Below are 16,975 nucleotides of genomic sequence, written 5' to 3'. Positions count from 1 at the left end.
ACAAATATTTCCATCGGTAGTAGTTAGTTCTCCGTGTTTTTGATTCTATTTCTGGGTTGGCCAAAATGCTGGAGCAGAGTAGTTCCGTTGCGGGTTTTTTATCCACTAAAAACTACAAAAGAAAGCAGGTTAACCAAACAGATGGACTTTATTCTGGGCTTGTTCAGAACTCAATGTCCACCAAAAAAACATCGAATAACTAGCAGGGCTGTATTTCATTAGATACAGGCGTGGTTTGAAAGAAGAGTCTCTTGACGTAACAGAAGTTTACCAAATGACCTAATTTTCAACAGTGGACGGATAAGCTGACTCATTGGAATTTGTGAGTGGTCTGGCAAAAGTCCAACCACTAACCTGATCACTTACAAAGTGCAAGTAATGCATGTCAGTACGAATAATTAAATAAACACAACCAGAACAAAATGCTTCACTCAGATACGTACAGTAGATAATCATTTGAATTCCTTTGAGACAACATGTGATCAAGGGCTATACAAATAAATGTAACTTGACATGTGACATGCAGTGTATTAACTGCAACCATATGAATAATGTAATGATTTAAATAGGCAAACGGATATTACTTGAAAACTCTACAATTATCTCTAAAATCCTGAAATGTGGGTACGAACAGCCAAGTGTGTGTTTGTCTACAGACATAAATATTTTTTAGGAAAATATTAACCTCAAAATGCAAGGATTACAAGAAGAAAACGAGAAACTGGAGACTATAGGCTGAAAATCAGCTGTCCAGTCATCCAGTTGCTCTTTTTTGCATAAAAATGTCAACAAAACCAAAAGTTCCAAGTCAGCCTTTTTGGGCATTTTTCTCATCTAGGGTAACCTACCTGACTGCCTGGTAAAGCGGGTGGTCATACAGTGACAAATAAGTATTTGAACACGCTGCTATTTTGCTATTTCTCCCACTTATAAATCATGGAAGGGTCGAAAATTGCCTGTATGTGCATATCGATTGTGAGAGAGATAAACTAAAAAGAAAAATCAAAAAATTACAATGCATTAATTTTTAACAGTTTTTTTTTGTGTGATATAGCTGCAAATAAGTATTTGAACACCTGTGTAACATCTAGAATTCTGACCCTGAAAGACCTGTTAGTTTGCCCATTAGAAGTCCACCTGCACTCCATGTATCATCCTGAATCAGCTGCACCTGTTTGAGGTCGTTAGCTGCATGATATACATATATATATACATATATATATATATATATATATATATATATATATATATATATATATATATATATATATATATGTGTGTGTGTGTATATATATGTATGTATGTATATATACACCTTTTCCAAACCCATACAATCAGTAAGACTTTAACTTGTAACATGGCGAAGACCAGAGAGCTGTCCAAAGACACCAGAGACAAAATTGTACACCTCTCAAAGGCTGGAAAGGGCTACGGAGCAATGGTCAAGCAGCTTGGTGAAAAAAGGTCCACTGTAGGAGCAATTATTAGAAAATGGGAGAAGCTAAACATGACGGTCATTCTTAATCTGAGTGGGGCCCCATTCAAGATATCGCCTCGTGGGATCTCAATGATTCTAAGAAAGGGGAGGAATAAGCCCGGAACTACACGACAGGAGTTGGTCAATGACCTGAAAAGAGCTGGGACCACCATTTCCATGGTTACTGTAGGTCAGGGGTAGGGAACCTATGGCTCGGGAGCCATATATGGCTCTTTCCATGAGTACATATGGCTCAGAAATAAAATGTAACTATTGCACATATCTCTGTGGCGTTCCAAAGTCAAGTGATTTCATCCCGATTTTGGTCCATATAAAGCCGAAGCAACTTAATGCAGAAGTTCGATAGGAAACCATTTAAACTGATAAATAAAAACGCTGGCAAACGACTTTGATTGCGTGAGCGGCACAGGTGGGCGGATCCCTACACACAGAGCAAGGCACTTCCTTCTCTCTCTCTCGCTCAGTGCAGTCTACACCGAAAGTGAATATGACGATATGCTTATCGTTTGCAGTCATTTGTGACATTTTTACAAAAGAACTTTGCATGCACATTGTTTTGAAACCATTATTAAGGACAAATTTCATGGAAAAAATTGCCTCAACACTCTTAACTGAAGGTGGAAGACAAATTTTAAAAGGCATGTTTACATTGATTTGGGACACAGGATTTGGTATTATAATCATTTCATACATTTGATGAAATCATCAAATGACACACAGTGAAATAAAATGTGCTGAAGAATTAGCTTTTGTTTAGAAAGTGTGTTTTTTCAATGTTGTCTGAAAATATATGATGTGGCTCTCTCAATTTCTTTTTAAAACACGTTTTGCTTTTATGGCTGTTTGGGTCAAAAGGTTCCTGACCCCTGCTGTAGTGTACACTAAGACGTCATAATTTGAAATCATGCATGGCATGAAAGGTTCCCCTGCTTAAACCTGCACAGGTCCGTCTTAAGTTTGCATATGACCATTTGGCTGTTTCGGAGGACTCATGGGAGAAAGTTTTGTGGTCAGATGAGACCAAAATATAACTTTTTGGTCATAATTCCACTGAGCGTGTTTGGAGGAAAAGAATGAAGAGAACAATCCGAAGAACACCATCCCTACTGAGAATCATGGGGGTGTTTTTCTGCACATGGGACAGGATCAGTGCACTGCATTAAAGAGAGGATGCCTCGGGCATGTGTATTGTGATATATTGGGGAACCACCTCCTTCCCTCAATCAGAGCATTGAAGATGAGTCGTGACTGGGTCTTCCAACACGACAACAACCCGAAGCACACAGCCAGGAAAACCAAGGTTGTAGCATGGCCCAGCCAGTGTCCAGACCTGAACCCAATCGCAAATCTTTGGAGGTAGCTCAAACTCCGTGTTTCTCAGCGACAGCCCAGAAACCTGACTGATCTAGAGAAGATCTGTGTGGAGGAGATCCCTCCTGCATTGTGTGCAACTATACTGTTGTGTGCTACTGTACCAAATGTTAACATTCATTTTCCCAGGTGTTCAAATACTTATTTGCAGCTATATCACACAGATAAATTGTTAAAAAAAGTAATATATTGTGATTTGTGGATTTTTCATTTTAGTTTATCCCTCTCACAGTAGACATGCACCTACGATGAAAATGAAAATTATATGCATATTATGCTGATGGCCTCATGTTAATGAGTTATGCTTATGGGCACATGCTAAAACATGATGCTAATGGCTAAATGCTAACTTTTCTATGGCAAATTTTTTTGGTAATGGCAACTATTAGCGCAAGCTAGCTGTAAACACTGTCGGTGATCAGTTTGGCTGGCATAGCCAGCCCAAGTATTAGCGATGAGAGGTTGATGCTATGCCTACTCGTGCTAGCTGTAAAAACTGTTGGTGACGAGTTGGGCCAGCCCAAGTATTAGCACTGATTGGTCAATACTAACTGCTTCTTGCTGACAAATTATGCTAACAGCTACTAGCTAACATTTAAATATTGACAATTCATGCTTACAGCTACATGCTGAAAAATAATGATAACGTCTAATTGTTATAGCTTCATACTAACTGCTACATGCTTACCACTTCATGCTAACTAATTATGCCAACGGCCACATGCTAACTGCTACTTTCTTAAAAATTGTGATAATGGCTACTTGACAACGACTTCATATTTACAAATTATGCTAATGAACTCATGTTAATGAGTTATGCTAATGGGTACATGAAATGAAATGAAATGATCTGCATTTATATAGCGCTTTTCAAGTCAATGACTTCCCAAAGCGCTTTACATTGTGCTTCACATTTCCCAATAGCGGCCATGATCTGTGCAGCCATGCAAGGCTGCTAACCTGCTTATTGGGGGTATTGGGGGTTCAGTGTCTTACCCAAGGACACTTCGGCATGTAACACGGACAAGCCGGGATTCGAACTGGGATCCCTTAATCCTAAAACGATCGCTCTACCTCCTGAGCTACTGCCGCCCCAAACATACATGCTAAAAAGTGATGTTTACGGCTAATTGCTAACTTCTTCATGCTAAAAAAATTGGTAATGGCAATATTTTGACCACTTCATATTTACAGATCATGCTAATGGATTCATGTTAATGTGTTATGCTAATCGGTACATGCTAAAAAGTGATGCTAACGGCTAAATGCTAACTTTTTCATGCTAAAATTTTTTGGTAATGGCTATAAATTTAACAACTTCATATTTACAAACTATGCTAATGGGTACATGTTGATGAGTTATGTGAATGGCTGCATGCTAAAAAGTGATGCTAACGGCTAAATGCTAACTGCTTAATAGTAAAAAAAAATGGTAAAGGCTATATTTTAACAACTTTATATTTACAAACTATGCTAATGGGTACATGTTGATGAGCTCAGTTCCCAAAAATATTGTACATTATACAAAATAATATTGCTGAAATATTAGTTTATATATTCATGCAGTTTTAATCATCACAGTGAATTGGTAATACAAGGCAGTTATCACTTCAGGTTTTCAGTTCATATATTCTTCGTGGTTTGCTGTCCCGCCACAGTTGTAATGCCTTCTCAAGGACCAATTGCAGCAACAGAATTTCCATAGCTAATTTGTGGTTTTTATTGTCGTGGTGCCGATCGAATGTGCTCTTCTGAAAGTTCGTATTGCGAAATGATTTATGCAATCCAGTTTTTTGTCACACTGGGTACACGCATCACAGAACATGTAGCCTCTATTATCATCCTCCTCATAGCGTAACCAGGGATATAATTGAGTCCATTTTGGCACAAAAGTCCTTTTCTTGCTAGGAGTATTCTTTTGTTTATTTTCTTTCGTTGAATCGTTTGCTTCAACAGGTTGTGGAAAGTAGAAGTAAGAAGGGAGAGGACCCACACAGAGGACTGGGGGATGCTGCTTGGGAGGGTGGGAATACAATAGTATTGCCCTTTACACGTTGGTTAACTACCGTTAAAAGATAATAACTCTGTTTAATTGTTTAATTGATGTTGAAAATGTCAGAAAAAAATGTTATAACGTCATATTGTCACGTCATATTGTCAGATCTAACAAAATTGTGAATATGCTTGTTTTCTGTTGAGATTGTCGTGTTTGTTTTGTTGGTGTCGGTGGGTGTCGTGGATTTGTTCAGACCAAAAAAACAATCGACCATGGCCTGGACGGATCGATTGACACGAACAAAGATGTTATATAACGAAATTGTGAATATGCTTGATTGCTATTAGGATTTTTGAGAAGGGTTGTTCAAACCTCACATTGTTTGTTTGCTGCTATTAGTGTCAATAAATTTGTTCATACCAAAAAAAAGTCAGGTTGTGTTGCCGAACATGACGGAGTTGTGAATATGCTTGGTTGTTAAGATGGTTGTTCAAACCTCACATTGTGTTTGCTGTTAAACGTCATACTGAAATATAATATTGTGAATGTGCTTGATTGCTGTTGAGATTGTCAAGAGGGGTTGTTCAAACCTCGCACTGTTCGTTTTCTGTTATTAGTGTCAATACATTTGTTCAAACCGAAAAAAATCAACCACGTGTTTTGCTTGCCGAAATCATTGCCGTTGTTATCACTCTTCTGCATTATGTTTCGACTTATTAATGACACTGACAAATGACCAATTTTATGTTGATTTTTACCTAATACTGTTTTTTCGGAGGCATACTTAAACTTCACTCAACGACAAGCACCACAACAATGACGTATTATCGAAGCAACGAAATCTCGTTTGCCAAAATCGGCGTGCAGACGAAATCTCGAACCGCGAGACCAAAACAACAATGGCGGATCTGCCTGACGAAAAGTTTGGAGTGCGATAAGTCTTTGTTAAAAAAAAAAAAGTAATCGAGTAATGTCAATTTTGTGTCAAAAAAGTTGCGTCCCGGGGACGCACGTTGATTCGACACTATGCGTCCCCAGCAAAAATTATGCGTCTAGGACGCGGGGACGCGGGCAAACGAGAACACTGGTACATGCTAAAAAGTGATGCTAACAGCTAAATGCTAACTTCTTCATGCTAAAAAATTTTGGTAATGGCAATATTTTAACGACTTCATATATGCATATTATGCTGATGGCCTCATGTTAATGAGTTATGCTTATGCTAAAACATGATGCTAATGGCTAAATGCTAACTTCTCTATGGTAAAATTTTTTGGTAATGGCAACTATTAGCGCAAGCTAGCTGTAAACACTGTCGTGATTTATTGGGCTGGCGTATTAGTGCAAGCTAGTTGTAAATACTGTTGGCGAAGAATTGGGCTGGCATAGCCAGCCCAAATATTTGCTGGGACTGGCTGATGCTATGCTTACTCATGCTAGCTGTAAACACTAACTGGTCAATGCTAACTGCTTCTTGCTTACAAATCATGCTAACCGCTACTTGCTAACAGTTAAATATTGACAATTCATGCTTACAGCTTAATGCTGAATAATTATGATCATGTGTAATTGTTATAGCTTGATACTAACTGCTACATAGTAACTGCTTCATGCTAACAAATTATGCCAACGGCTAAATGCTAAGCTCTACTTTCTTAAAATTTATGCTACTGGCTACTTGCCAACAATTTCATGTTTACAAATTATTCCCCACAAAATTGCTAATGACTACATGCTAACAACTTCATATTTACAAATTATATTAATGACTACATGTTAATGAGTTATACTAATGTGTACATGCTAAAAAGGGATGCTAACGGCTAAATGCTAACTGCTACTTTCTTAAAAATTATTCTAATGGCTACTTGCCAACAATTTCATGTCTACAAATGAATCTAATGGCTACATGTTAATGAATTAGGGTAATGGACACAAGCTTAATAGTGATGCTAACGTCTAAATGCTAACTTCTTCAGGCTAAAAAAATTTTGGTAATGGCAATATTTCAACGACTTCATATTTACAAATTATGCCAATGGATCATGTTGATGAGTTATGCTAATAGATACATGCTAAAAAGTTAATCCCCCCACAGAACCAAGTAAAAAAATACTAATACATCTCTTTGAGTCAATAACTTTATGCTAACTCATAATGCTAACATACACACACAAGGATGGATGGAAAACCATCCAGACGACCGACCGACTGACTATAAATACGTTTGATAACAAATGTTGTTAAATGTTATTGACGTTTTGTTTGAGATGTATGCATGAAAAATGTCTTAATAAGACATTTCGAGAATTATTATCAATGGCTTTGTTGTTGTTATTATTATTCACATTACTATTATCATTCAAAATAATATTGGAAGTAGTGATCTTTATTGTTGATATTAGACAGGACCGTTTATGAACACAGATAACCTCTGCCCTCTCGTCTCTGAACTTCCGGACTTCATTTCCCAAAAACGCCCGCGCTGTGATAGAAATCATATGACACATCATGGGTTTCTGTAGCTCTCCGTTTAAAAAAACAGAATTTAGATAGGATATTTTCCTGCATTATGGCTGTTGAAACAATCACACCAGACTGGGAATTTGACCGTTTCGATGATGGTTCTCAAAGTAAGTAACTGGAATACTTTCAAGGCTTTAAAAAGTGTCTGTAGCAGCCTAGCTAGTTAGCCCAGATCTTGTTTATGTTTCTTTGATATAAAATCGAAGCATTTAACCAGCCATTTTTAAAAAATAATTATCTTTGCATACCTCTAGCTATCACCGACAACATTTGAGGCTGAATATCTGTCCATTACACTTAAACATCACATCTAAAAGTTTGTGAAAACCCGAAGCGAATTTGAAGTATTTCGGTATTACAGGCTCTCGGCTCATTTGCGTTTGCTGCACTTTCGTCATGTTATGAATCGTCACAAATGATCTTTTTGACACAATTTAATGGAATGACACTTTCCAACAGAAATACATACCGAAGTTCAGCTCAAGAATTACACAAAATTTCTGGAGGAGTACACGGTGCAGCTGAAGGGCATTGAGGAGGCTCTTGATGACTCGATCGGAGATGTTTGGGACTACACTCTGGACCCTATTGCCCTCAAAGTAAGGATTTTAACATCACTGAGAATTAATATAAAACATTTGGTAAAAATAAGTGAATCTTGCTGAAAGTCAAATCCACACCAAAAAGAAAGAGAAAATATTACAATTCTAGTGAGCCCTATTTCTCCCAGGTTACTTGTGTCAGACTCATTGCCCATGGGCAAAATGTGGCCCGCTACACTATTTTATGTGGCTCGTGAGAACTTAAAATGTCTGAGAATCTGAAAATAAAAAAGTCAATAGAGTGCTTTGACTGCGATATCTACGATGCCACTGACTGGAATTGAGAAATACATGATCCTAAAAATGTCTTATATATTTATTTATAAATTATATACTGTAATATAATATTATATTTACTTTCCACTATGCATGGCCAGTTCTTGTTTAGGTCGGGCCAAAAACTTAAGGATTATTTTTGTCAGTATATGGCTTCATTTTTAGACCTGAAACTCACCAAAAACAAAATATGAACCTTGGAAAATTGGATAAATTGATGATTTGACTGACCAAATAAAATATTTTTGATGCCAATATTGGAGTATGTATTCAATTTTGTCTTTCAGCTTCTTCCACATGAACAGTCTTCATTGTTGGAGCTGATTAAAACGGACAATAAGGTAAAGCCATATCTATACAACTGATGGATGGTTGAAACAACATGGGGCATTGTGATTATGGGTGGGCGACACTTGGGATTTTGGTATCAATCTGATACAAATAAATACAAGGTCACTATCGATCGATACTGATCGGATACAGATACTTTCTGCTTGGAAATGTCATAATCATCTTTACCATGCAAACTTACTTAGTTTTAAAAAAACGTATAAATACTTATATTACAATTGTTTCAGAAAAGGAATCCAGAGAGCCAGACCAAAAATAGCAGCAATTTAACAAATATACAAATATAACAATCTCAACTATAATACCTTCCATTGAACATTACTTTGAAAATAAAGTCAGACAGTACAATGAACTAATTTTTTAACAGTATGCAAAATAAAATACTTCTACCAAACCACTGATTCAGAACAAAAGTCAAGAGACTCAGACCAAAATAACAGCATTGTAACAAAAGTACAAAATACTGTATAGGATTGTCAACAAGACAACTTAAATACCCTTCATTGGACAATATTTCAAACGTAGTCATCAGTGCAAATGCATTTTAAACACAATTAGCTCAAATTTGAAAGTTATAATATATGTATAATCGTATGACAACCCCCCCAACAACATTTTTATAGTACTAGTTAAAATCAGAATTCGGTATTAATCCTAAGACAATAGTATTGATCCGAACCAAACTACTCGCTCAGTAGTGATAATAAAGATACCGATCCGCGATTTGTTTTCACTCCTCAAGATGGCACTCCGGTTTTAAAGGTGTAGCTGAAAAGTAATCATTCTGCCTTGCATCCTTAAAACAGTTGCACCTTTTGATTAATTTCTAAAAAAAAAAGTGCTTCATTGGGCTTTATCTCCTACCACACGCAAAACATCTCAGTTTTAAATACTTTCAGATTCTGAACAAAGTCATCACAGTATATGCCGCACTGTGTAGTGAAGTGAAGTATCTCAAGTACGAGGTAAGAAAAATATAATTGCATTCTGCGTATTTTTCACATTCTTATCAAAATATTATTCTAAATGGCTTATTCTTTAGATGTGATTTAGTTTACTGTTAATATTATTTTGTCATGTTTCCTTACAGGCAGAAAACAAGTTCTACAATGGTTTACTGTATTATGGAGAGGGAGGTAATATGCAAAACTCCTGTTTTTCTCATTTGCAGTTTCCACTTTATTTCAGTGAATATTAACAAGACCTACGTATGCCTTTTAACAGTGTCTGACCTTAGCATTGTCGAAGGTGAATCCCAAATTCAGATGGGCAGATTTATCTCCTTTTTACAGGTAGCGGATTAAAAAAGTAATTTAATGAATGATAGGATGTCTACAGTACACAGAAAAAAATGCTCCCCATTGTCTATTAGGAGCTGTCTTGCTTTGTTTCAAGATGTTATGAAGTGGTACTCAACATTGTTCATCAACTGGGAGCGCTCTACAACAGCAACAAGTAAGAGCCGTAAAGCGAAGCAACACGATAAAGAAGTTACGAATTCTTTAAACTGTTTAGTGCTTCCTGCTTTTCTCGCATCGTCCACTCGTCAAATATAAAACAAAGAAATTGATCTTTTTAGTTATTTTTATTACCGTGTATTTATTTTGTCTTATTTGGTGCACACACATAGGGGAGTTGTCTTTTTTCTTCTGCATTGATCACGAGCAATGCTGCTCACTGGAGGATTTTTTTTAGGTGAAGATATCTGAAAGATTGGAATTATTTTAATATATCGGTACTAAAGATCCAAACTTTACTATTAAATATCTAAATAATTTAAGAAATTTACTCACTAGTGCACCCTTGTCAAAGTCGAGGCCCAAGGGCCCCAAGAAGGTTTTCTGCGGCCCCTGATATGATCTTGATACATAATTTTATTATGCATCAAGAGTTGTGTATTTTTTCCACTCTACGATACCTCTCCATGAAAAATGTTTTGCACTTTTTTTTTCAATTCAATTATTTATTTTGAATACCGATACTTCAGTTAAGAGAATGATAGACAATTGATAATATTATGCACACAATACAGCACAAAAATAATCCTATCATTCCTATTTTAGGTTATAAGCAGATATTTAGCTTTAGTGTTTAGCTGTTAGCTTTAGTATTTGTAGTGTCTAGCACTATTTAGGGGTAGACTAGCACAACATTAGCAACTAGCATTACTTTAGCAGCTGACATCTCAGAGGCTGTCACTAGCTTTAGGGGTTTTTAGCTGTGACTAGCATATATTAGCAACTCGGCTTCTTTCAATAAATTTTCATATTAGTTTTATATTATTGGGGTTTTCATAATAAGGAAATATGTCTTTTGTGCCTGTATAAAAAGTCAAGATTATTGACAGAGCCATAAGAAAATATTGCTCTATTTTTTCTGATTATATTGCAATATATTTATTAGGTAGCTTCAATTAACTTCACTTGACTATTTGTGGCATTTGAGAATTTTTCAGCATTCCGTAAGCTTGTAGTCAAATTTTTGATCTGGTCCTCCATCCATTTGACTTTGACACCCATTCTCTCTAGTTGGTCAAAAAAACTGAGCACAAACGGTTCGCCGGACCCTTTTAGTTGGGCAACAGACACAAGTCTGATTTACGCATGTGGTAGGCGTGGCATCGCTCATTTATACACTCTCATCGTTTGTTTTCCCGGCATTTTATCTACAACATTTTCATCAATGGAAAGCAGTATTGTTCATATTTTGACAAGCACTTTCAAACAACATTTTAAAACGGTCAATACAAGGAAACTACATTTTGGCATGTTTAATTGTCCCTAGCTTATTTTGCAAAAACGAGTGCATGTCTAACAGGATGAGGCCCCACAAAGTAGTCACCACGCACGCAAAACCTACAGTAAAACTTAATAAAATGAGTAAGCGTACAATATTTTTACTAACTATATGACCCCAATAATATTATGCTACAGGGCAGCAACCAAAATCATTGATTCAACAGGGGTCCACTTCCAGGTAAGTCATCACATATCAGCTCTTTAATCTTTGGATATTTTTTTTCCTTTTAAACATGAGATGCCTCTTTTCCCTCTGCAGATTGTGTATGAACACCTTGGCGATTTGTTGGTGGTTTTACTTACGCTTGATGAAATCATGGAAAATCACAGCACTCTCAAAGATCACTGGAAAATGTATAAGAGGTGTGCAACATTTTGATGAAAAATATGCTAATAGTATTCTATTTTAAACTTGACTTAACATTTAAAGTAAGGAGAGAAAACATCAATAGATTTTACGTCCAAAGAGGACAGGGGTCGAAGCCTTAAAATAAGAGATTCAAACTCAGACTCCTCAAACTCCCCCATCCCTTCTGTTTATTACATCTTCAATGTTACAAAAAGCAGATCAGTCCTAACATGTGGGGAAACTAAATAATGGCAATATGATTGACAATGATGTACATAATAATCAAAACACTGCGTAATAATCAAAACAATTAACAGTGAGCCAAAATAACGAGCCCTGTGCGCAATAATATTAGACCTAATAATGAACAGCTGTGGCAACCTCAGCCACCTTCTGATAATAAAAATAGAATAAACGATGAATTAAACAGCAGCATAGAAGCAAATAAACATACAACACATTACTTACTTAAGAGGGTTTTATTTCACTAATTGTATCCAGTATTGCTTATGCATGATCTATAATTCTTATTCTGCAACCTACATTTACCAGGAAAACATTTTCCTGTATGTGCATGCTTTCCTTGCAGGTTATTGAAGTCTGTTCACCACAACCCTGGGAAATTTTCAATTGCAGAAGAAAAACTGAAACCATTTGAGAAGCTCTTGCTCAAACTTGAAGCACACTTGCTGGATGGCATGATACTGCAGGTGACTTACCCACTAGTTGTGTCATATTCAGGGTTTGTACAGGTGCTTTAAATCCTTGAAAATGCTTGACTCTAAATGTTGTGTTTTTAAGGATTGAAGGGTGCTTGAATATTGGGTGAAGTGCTTATAAATGTTTGAAATTGTTGCCATGTTTCACAAGTCTGCTTAGAAATGATGCTGCATTCTAGTGAATGAATTTCTTCCCTAGTGATTAAGGGCAGTTGGCTTTAGTTCGTATGGCATTGTCCTATAAAGCATAATTGCCCCCTACAGGTCGTATTGAAGAGGACAGGGGCATGATATACCAAATCAGGGCATTATGTAATGTGTATTAGTGCAAGGAATACACACCAATTATGGACATTCATTATGGTCCATGCAAACAATTAAAATGTCGTTTCCCATTTGTAAATTGTAATGGGAAGACATTTCTGCAACTGAAAATGTAAGCTACATATGACTATAATTTCACCTAAGGCCTATATGGGGAGAGATTTGTCTCCAAAAGATTTACATTTAGTCTATTTACCACACATATTGTTCCGATCCACAAATTTATTCGCGATTTACTCAACATCCCAAAATCATATGCCTTTTTAAATGCGTTAAAAATCTCATATGTAATCCGCAGATACATTTGTGTATCTCTGATTTATTTTTTTACTGGTACTGGACAAATTGAAAAATTGGCTTTTAAAGTCCTTAAAAAGGGCTTGAACTTGGCCATGAAAAAGGTTTATGAACCCTGTATATTGTTTTCTAACTCAAATAATCTAACTAAAAATCCTCTTTTGAGTCACACTCAAACTTGTGATTACTTGTTCCAATTTGACAAACAAGGGACACAAAATCTGGTACTGGGCAGATTTCCCCATTTACCTCTCTTGATAGTATCCTTGCTCCTGACCTTTAATTGATTGCTAGTGTTAGTGGAGTGCAACATCTACCGGTAATCTCATTGTAAATAATGTACCGGTACACTACTGTGTAATCCATGACAATAATATATTTCTTTATCTTGTTTTGCAACAGGCATGCGTGGACCAAAAATTTGATGACCCCGCAAAGGGAGTATCAATTACAAAAAACACTACTTTTGCTGAAGAGTTCGCCTTCAATATACGGACCATTTTCTCCAATGTGGAATCAAAAATTGGTCAGTTTTGACAATTGTGATTAGGCTTGAGCAATATAACTGAAAAATAAAATCTGGATCGTCATTAATCAGTCTGGGCAATGAAGATTTGATTCAATAAACCTCACCCTACATACATTTATCTAAAGACGTATATATTAAGTTAATCAAAAAATACATTATCTACACCGCTTATCCTCAGTAGGGACGCAGGCGTGCTGGAGCCCAACTCCAGCTATCTTCGGGCAGTGGGCAGGGGACACCCTGAACTGGTTGCCAGAGATGGACAACTCATTCACACCTAGGGACAATTTGGACCGGCCAATTCGCCTTACATTCATATTTTTGGAATGTGGGAGGAAACTGGAGTTCCCGGAGGAAACCCACGCAAGCATGGGAAGAACATGCAAACTCCGTACAGGAAAGCTGGCAGCTGGATATAAACCCATGACCTCCGAACTGTGCCGCGAACATACTAACCACTTGGCTTCAGTGCTGCCCTCCAAAAATAGATCCTATTTAAAATGTTCAGACAATAGTAACTAACTTTGAATGACTTCCAATGCAATATTGACACTCATAGCGTGTGCAAAAATGGCAACAACAACAAAAAGTTGTTGTTGTTGTTTTATTTCAAATGACAAAATAGTCATCGGTTGGATTTATTGCCTAGAATTTTATTTGGTATTGTTTCATTTACCATACATGACTGCAACTTATATTTGAGTGAATTAATTGTGTGTCTTGCAGGTGAACCATCGGAGATTGATCAGAGAGATAAATATGCTGGAATCTGTGGTCTTTTTGTGCTTCACTTCCACATTTTTAGGAGTGTTGACAAAAAGCTTTACAAGGCACTGCTGGATGTCTGCAAGAAGGTCTTCAACTTTTTTAGATATCGCTTATTGCCTTGATATACAATGCCTTGCAAAACCCTAGAATGTTAAGAAATACCCAAAATATTTTTTAACAATCAACTGAAAGAGATTGAGAAATGTGAAAAGAAACAAAACACATTCAACATTTTATATTGTTCTTACATATGAAAAACTGAAAAGTAGCCATTGCAAATATAATTGCCCTCTTTGACACTGAAATGTTTGCCCATTCTTCATTACAAAACCGCTCAAGTTCCTTATGGTTTGGTGATCGTTTTTGCACAGCATTTTTCAGATCTTTCCTCAAATGCTCTATATTGGTTTGGGCCTTCTGACACCTTTTGGTTTCAAACCATTCCATCGTACATTTTGTTTCTGGTCTCTTGCAGACTCAAATCTGACTTTCTTCCACAATCGACCTGTATTTGGTTCCATCCATCTTCCCATCAACTCTAACAATCTTCCTAGTCCCTGCTGATGAAAAGCAACCCACTGCATGATGCTGCCACCATCATGTTTGACAGTGGGGATAGTGTTTTCAGGGTGATGTGCAATGTTAATCTTTTGACAAATGTAACGCTATGCCTTCAGCCCAAAAAGTCTCATCTAAGCTGAGCACTTTATTCCACATGTTATATGTGTCTTTCATGTAGCTTTTTGTAAATGCCAAACATGCCTTTTTTTGTGGTATTCTTTCAGAAAGGGGGTTTCTTCTTGCCACTCTTCCTTAAAGGGCAGATGTATGACGAGTACGACTACAGTATTTTCCAAACTCTAACTAATTTATTTTTCATAGTTTGGCCAGGGGTGTGACTACTTGGGTGAGTCTTATATGTGAAATTATTAACATGCTCTATTATATACGTTTTTTTTTTTAATTTATTACTGCTACTGTGTATCTTTTCACAAGTTACTTTCACATTGAACCACAAGAGAATGCACTAGGCCTGTCTTGATAATTTCAACCTTGACCGCGACGTAAGAGTGGAAGAAGAAAGCCGGTGTCGTGCTCCTCTACTTCTGCGACCTAGTAGGAGTTGTTTACTGGTATAAATGACACGAGGTTGAAGTTTTGATTGGGTTTAGTGATTGGAGATAGTTGTTTGGTTAGCATGCTCTTTATGCTGGAGTTATCTGAATGACTCTTGATATGTCATGTCACCACTGACGAGCGTGATATGCACGTTCGTATAATGTTGGTATCGTGTTCTTTTTTTATTTTATTTTGCAATGCCTTTCAGCATGATATGTTTTTGATGTTAGGTTTTATCGGTTAATTTCCCCAGAAATGCGACTTGTAGATGCTTTTCCTTCTTAATTATGCAGATTTTTGCTGGTGCGACTTATACTGCGGAGAGACTTATAGTTCGAAAAATACAGTTATAGCTGTCTTCTTAACAAATTGTCCCACCTCAGCTCTGAATGCCTGCAGGCCATCCAATGTGATTACCTCTGGTTTGTTTCTCTGAAAAGTTGTCTTGTTTGGGACGAAGGTTTAGAGCAAAGGCCAGGTATTTGTAGGTTTGCAGTGGTTTTATGTGCACTCCATTTTGGTATTATCACCCTCAGAGTGCTAAGGGAGATGTGTAAATGTTGAGAAATCTTCTTGTAACACATTCCTATTTTTAACTTATCCACAACTTTATCTTTGAACTTCCTGGCGTGTACTTTGGTCTTCATAATAATTTCTGTTTTTCAGTGTCTTCTTTCACATACTGCTGAGCCTATCACATAGTAGGTGCATTTACACTGAGACTTAATGGCATTCTGTCATTGTTCCTCATTTAATTCGACATTGGATTATTCAGAAGTCATCGGGGAACTTCTGGAGTCAGTTGGCTGACCTGAGAAAAGGGGGGCAATATTTTTTAACACCTGCTTTTCAGTTTTTTCTTTGCAAATATAGTTTTAAATGTTACATATCTTGCTTGCATTTCACAATTGTGTCTCACATGTTGTTGATTCATTTATTATCTATATTTTCAGTTTTTTTCGATTTATCGTTGAAGCTTGAAATGCGGCAATATGACAAAAAAGGTTTTAGCCGTTTTAATACATTTGTCAAGCACTGTATTTCTATTAACATTTGTGTTCGTCATCTTCTCTTTAGGTCCCTGCTGTTACTCTTACTGCTAACATCATTTGGTTCCCTGACACATTCCTACTTAGCAAGGCTCCTGCTGCGGCCAAATTGATGGACAAGAAAAGTATTCAAACGATCCGAGCATATCGAGACACCTTCCTTCAGCAAAGGGCACAGACACTCACCAAGTAATCCATGAATCGGTATCTGCTTTTTTTAAGCACAAGTTGCAGCTTTGTTAACATGGTCTCTTTTCAGAGATGTTCAGTCATATTATGTGTTTGTAACTTCATGGATGATGAAGATGGAGTCCATTTTGAGCAAGGAACAAAAGAGTGACAAGATGGCTGAAGACCTCAACGGCAGGTGTAATGTATTTGTACAGGTAAAATATTGGTGTCT

The 16,975-nt window shown here is 36.8% G+C and overlaps 2 protein-coding genes across 3 annotated transcripts in view; one reads left to right on the top strand and one right to left on the bottom strand.

The window, feature by feature from the left end:
* The window catches only part of slc41a2a (solute carrier family 41 member 2a), a 65,754-nt gene extending 57,641 nt beyond the window's left edge, over positions 1 to 8,113 (bottom strand). Inside the window, exon 1 of the mRNA XM_088340952.1 lies at positions 7,861 to 8,113. The gene's annotated coding sequence lies outside the window, so the exon portion shown is untranslated. The remainder of the gene's footprint in view (positions 1 to 7,860) is intronic.
* washc4 (WASH complex subunit 4) overlaps positions 7,333 to 16,975 on the top strand; it is a 34,908-nt gene continuing 25,265 nt past the window's right edge. For both annotated transcript variants that reach the window (XM_088340947.1, XM_088340948.1), the window contains exons 1-14: positions 7,333 to 7,498; positions 7,851 to 7,990; positions 8,557 to 8,610; positions 9,520 to 9,585; positions 9,711 to 9,756; positions 9,845 to 9,912; positions 9,993 to 10,075; positions 11,554 to 11,596; positions 11,678 to 11,781; positions 12,357 to 12,477; positions 13,510 to 13,633; positions 14,363 to 14,490; positions 16,601 to 16,761; positions 16,832 to 16,958. In XM_088340947.1, coding sequence (XP_088197073.1) covers positions 7,438 to 7,498; positions 7,851 to 7,990; positions 8,557 to 8,610; positions 9,520 to 9,585; positions 9,711 to 9,756; positions 9,845 to 9,912; positions 9,993 to 10,075; positions 11,554 to 11,596; positions 11,678 to 11,781; positions 12,357 to 12,477; positions 13,510 to 13,633; positions 14,363 to 14,490; positions 16,601 to 16,761; positions 16,832 to 16,958 — 1,326 coding nt within the window. In that variant the 5' untranslated portion in view covers positions 7,333 to 7,437. The remainder of the gene's footprint in view (positions 7,499 to 7,850; positions 7,991 to 8,556; positions 8,611 to 9,519; positions 9,586 to 9,710; positions 9,757 to 9,844; positions 9,913 to 9,992; positions 10,076 to 11,553; positions 11,597 to 11,677; positions 11,782 to 12,356; positions 12,478 to 13,509; positions 13,634 to 14,362; positions 14,491 to 16,600; positions 16,762 to 16,831; positions 16,959 to 16,975) is intronic.

Source organism: Urocampus carinirostris, chromosome 7, assembly GCF_059441175.1.
Source record: "Urocampus carinirostris isolate Australia breed hairy pipefish chromosome 7, RoL_Ucar_1.0, whole genome shotgun sequence".
NCBI lineage: Eukaryota > Metazoa > Chordata > Actinopteri > Syngnathiformes > Syngnathidae > Urocampus > Urocampus carinirostris.
Note: the sequence above shows the minus strand (reverse complement) of the source record. Positions and strands in the feature narration are given on the sequence as shown.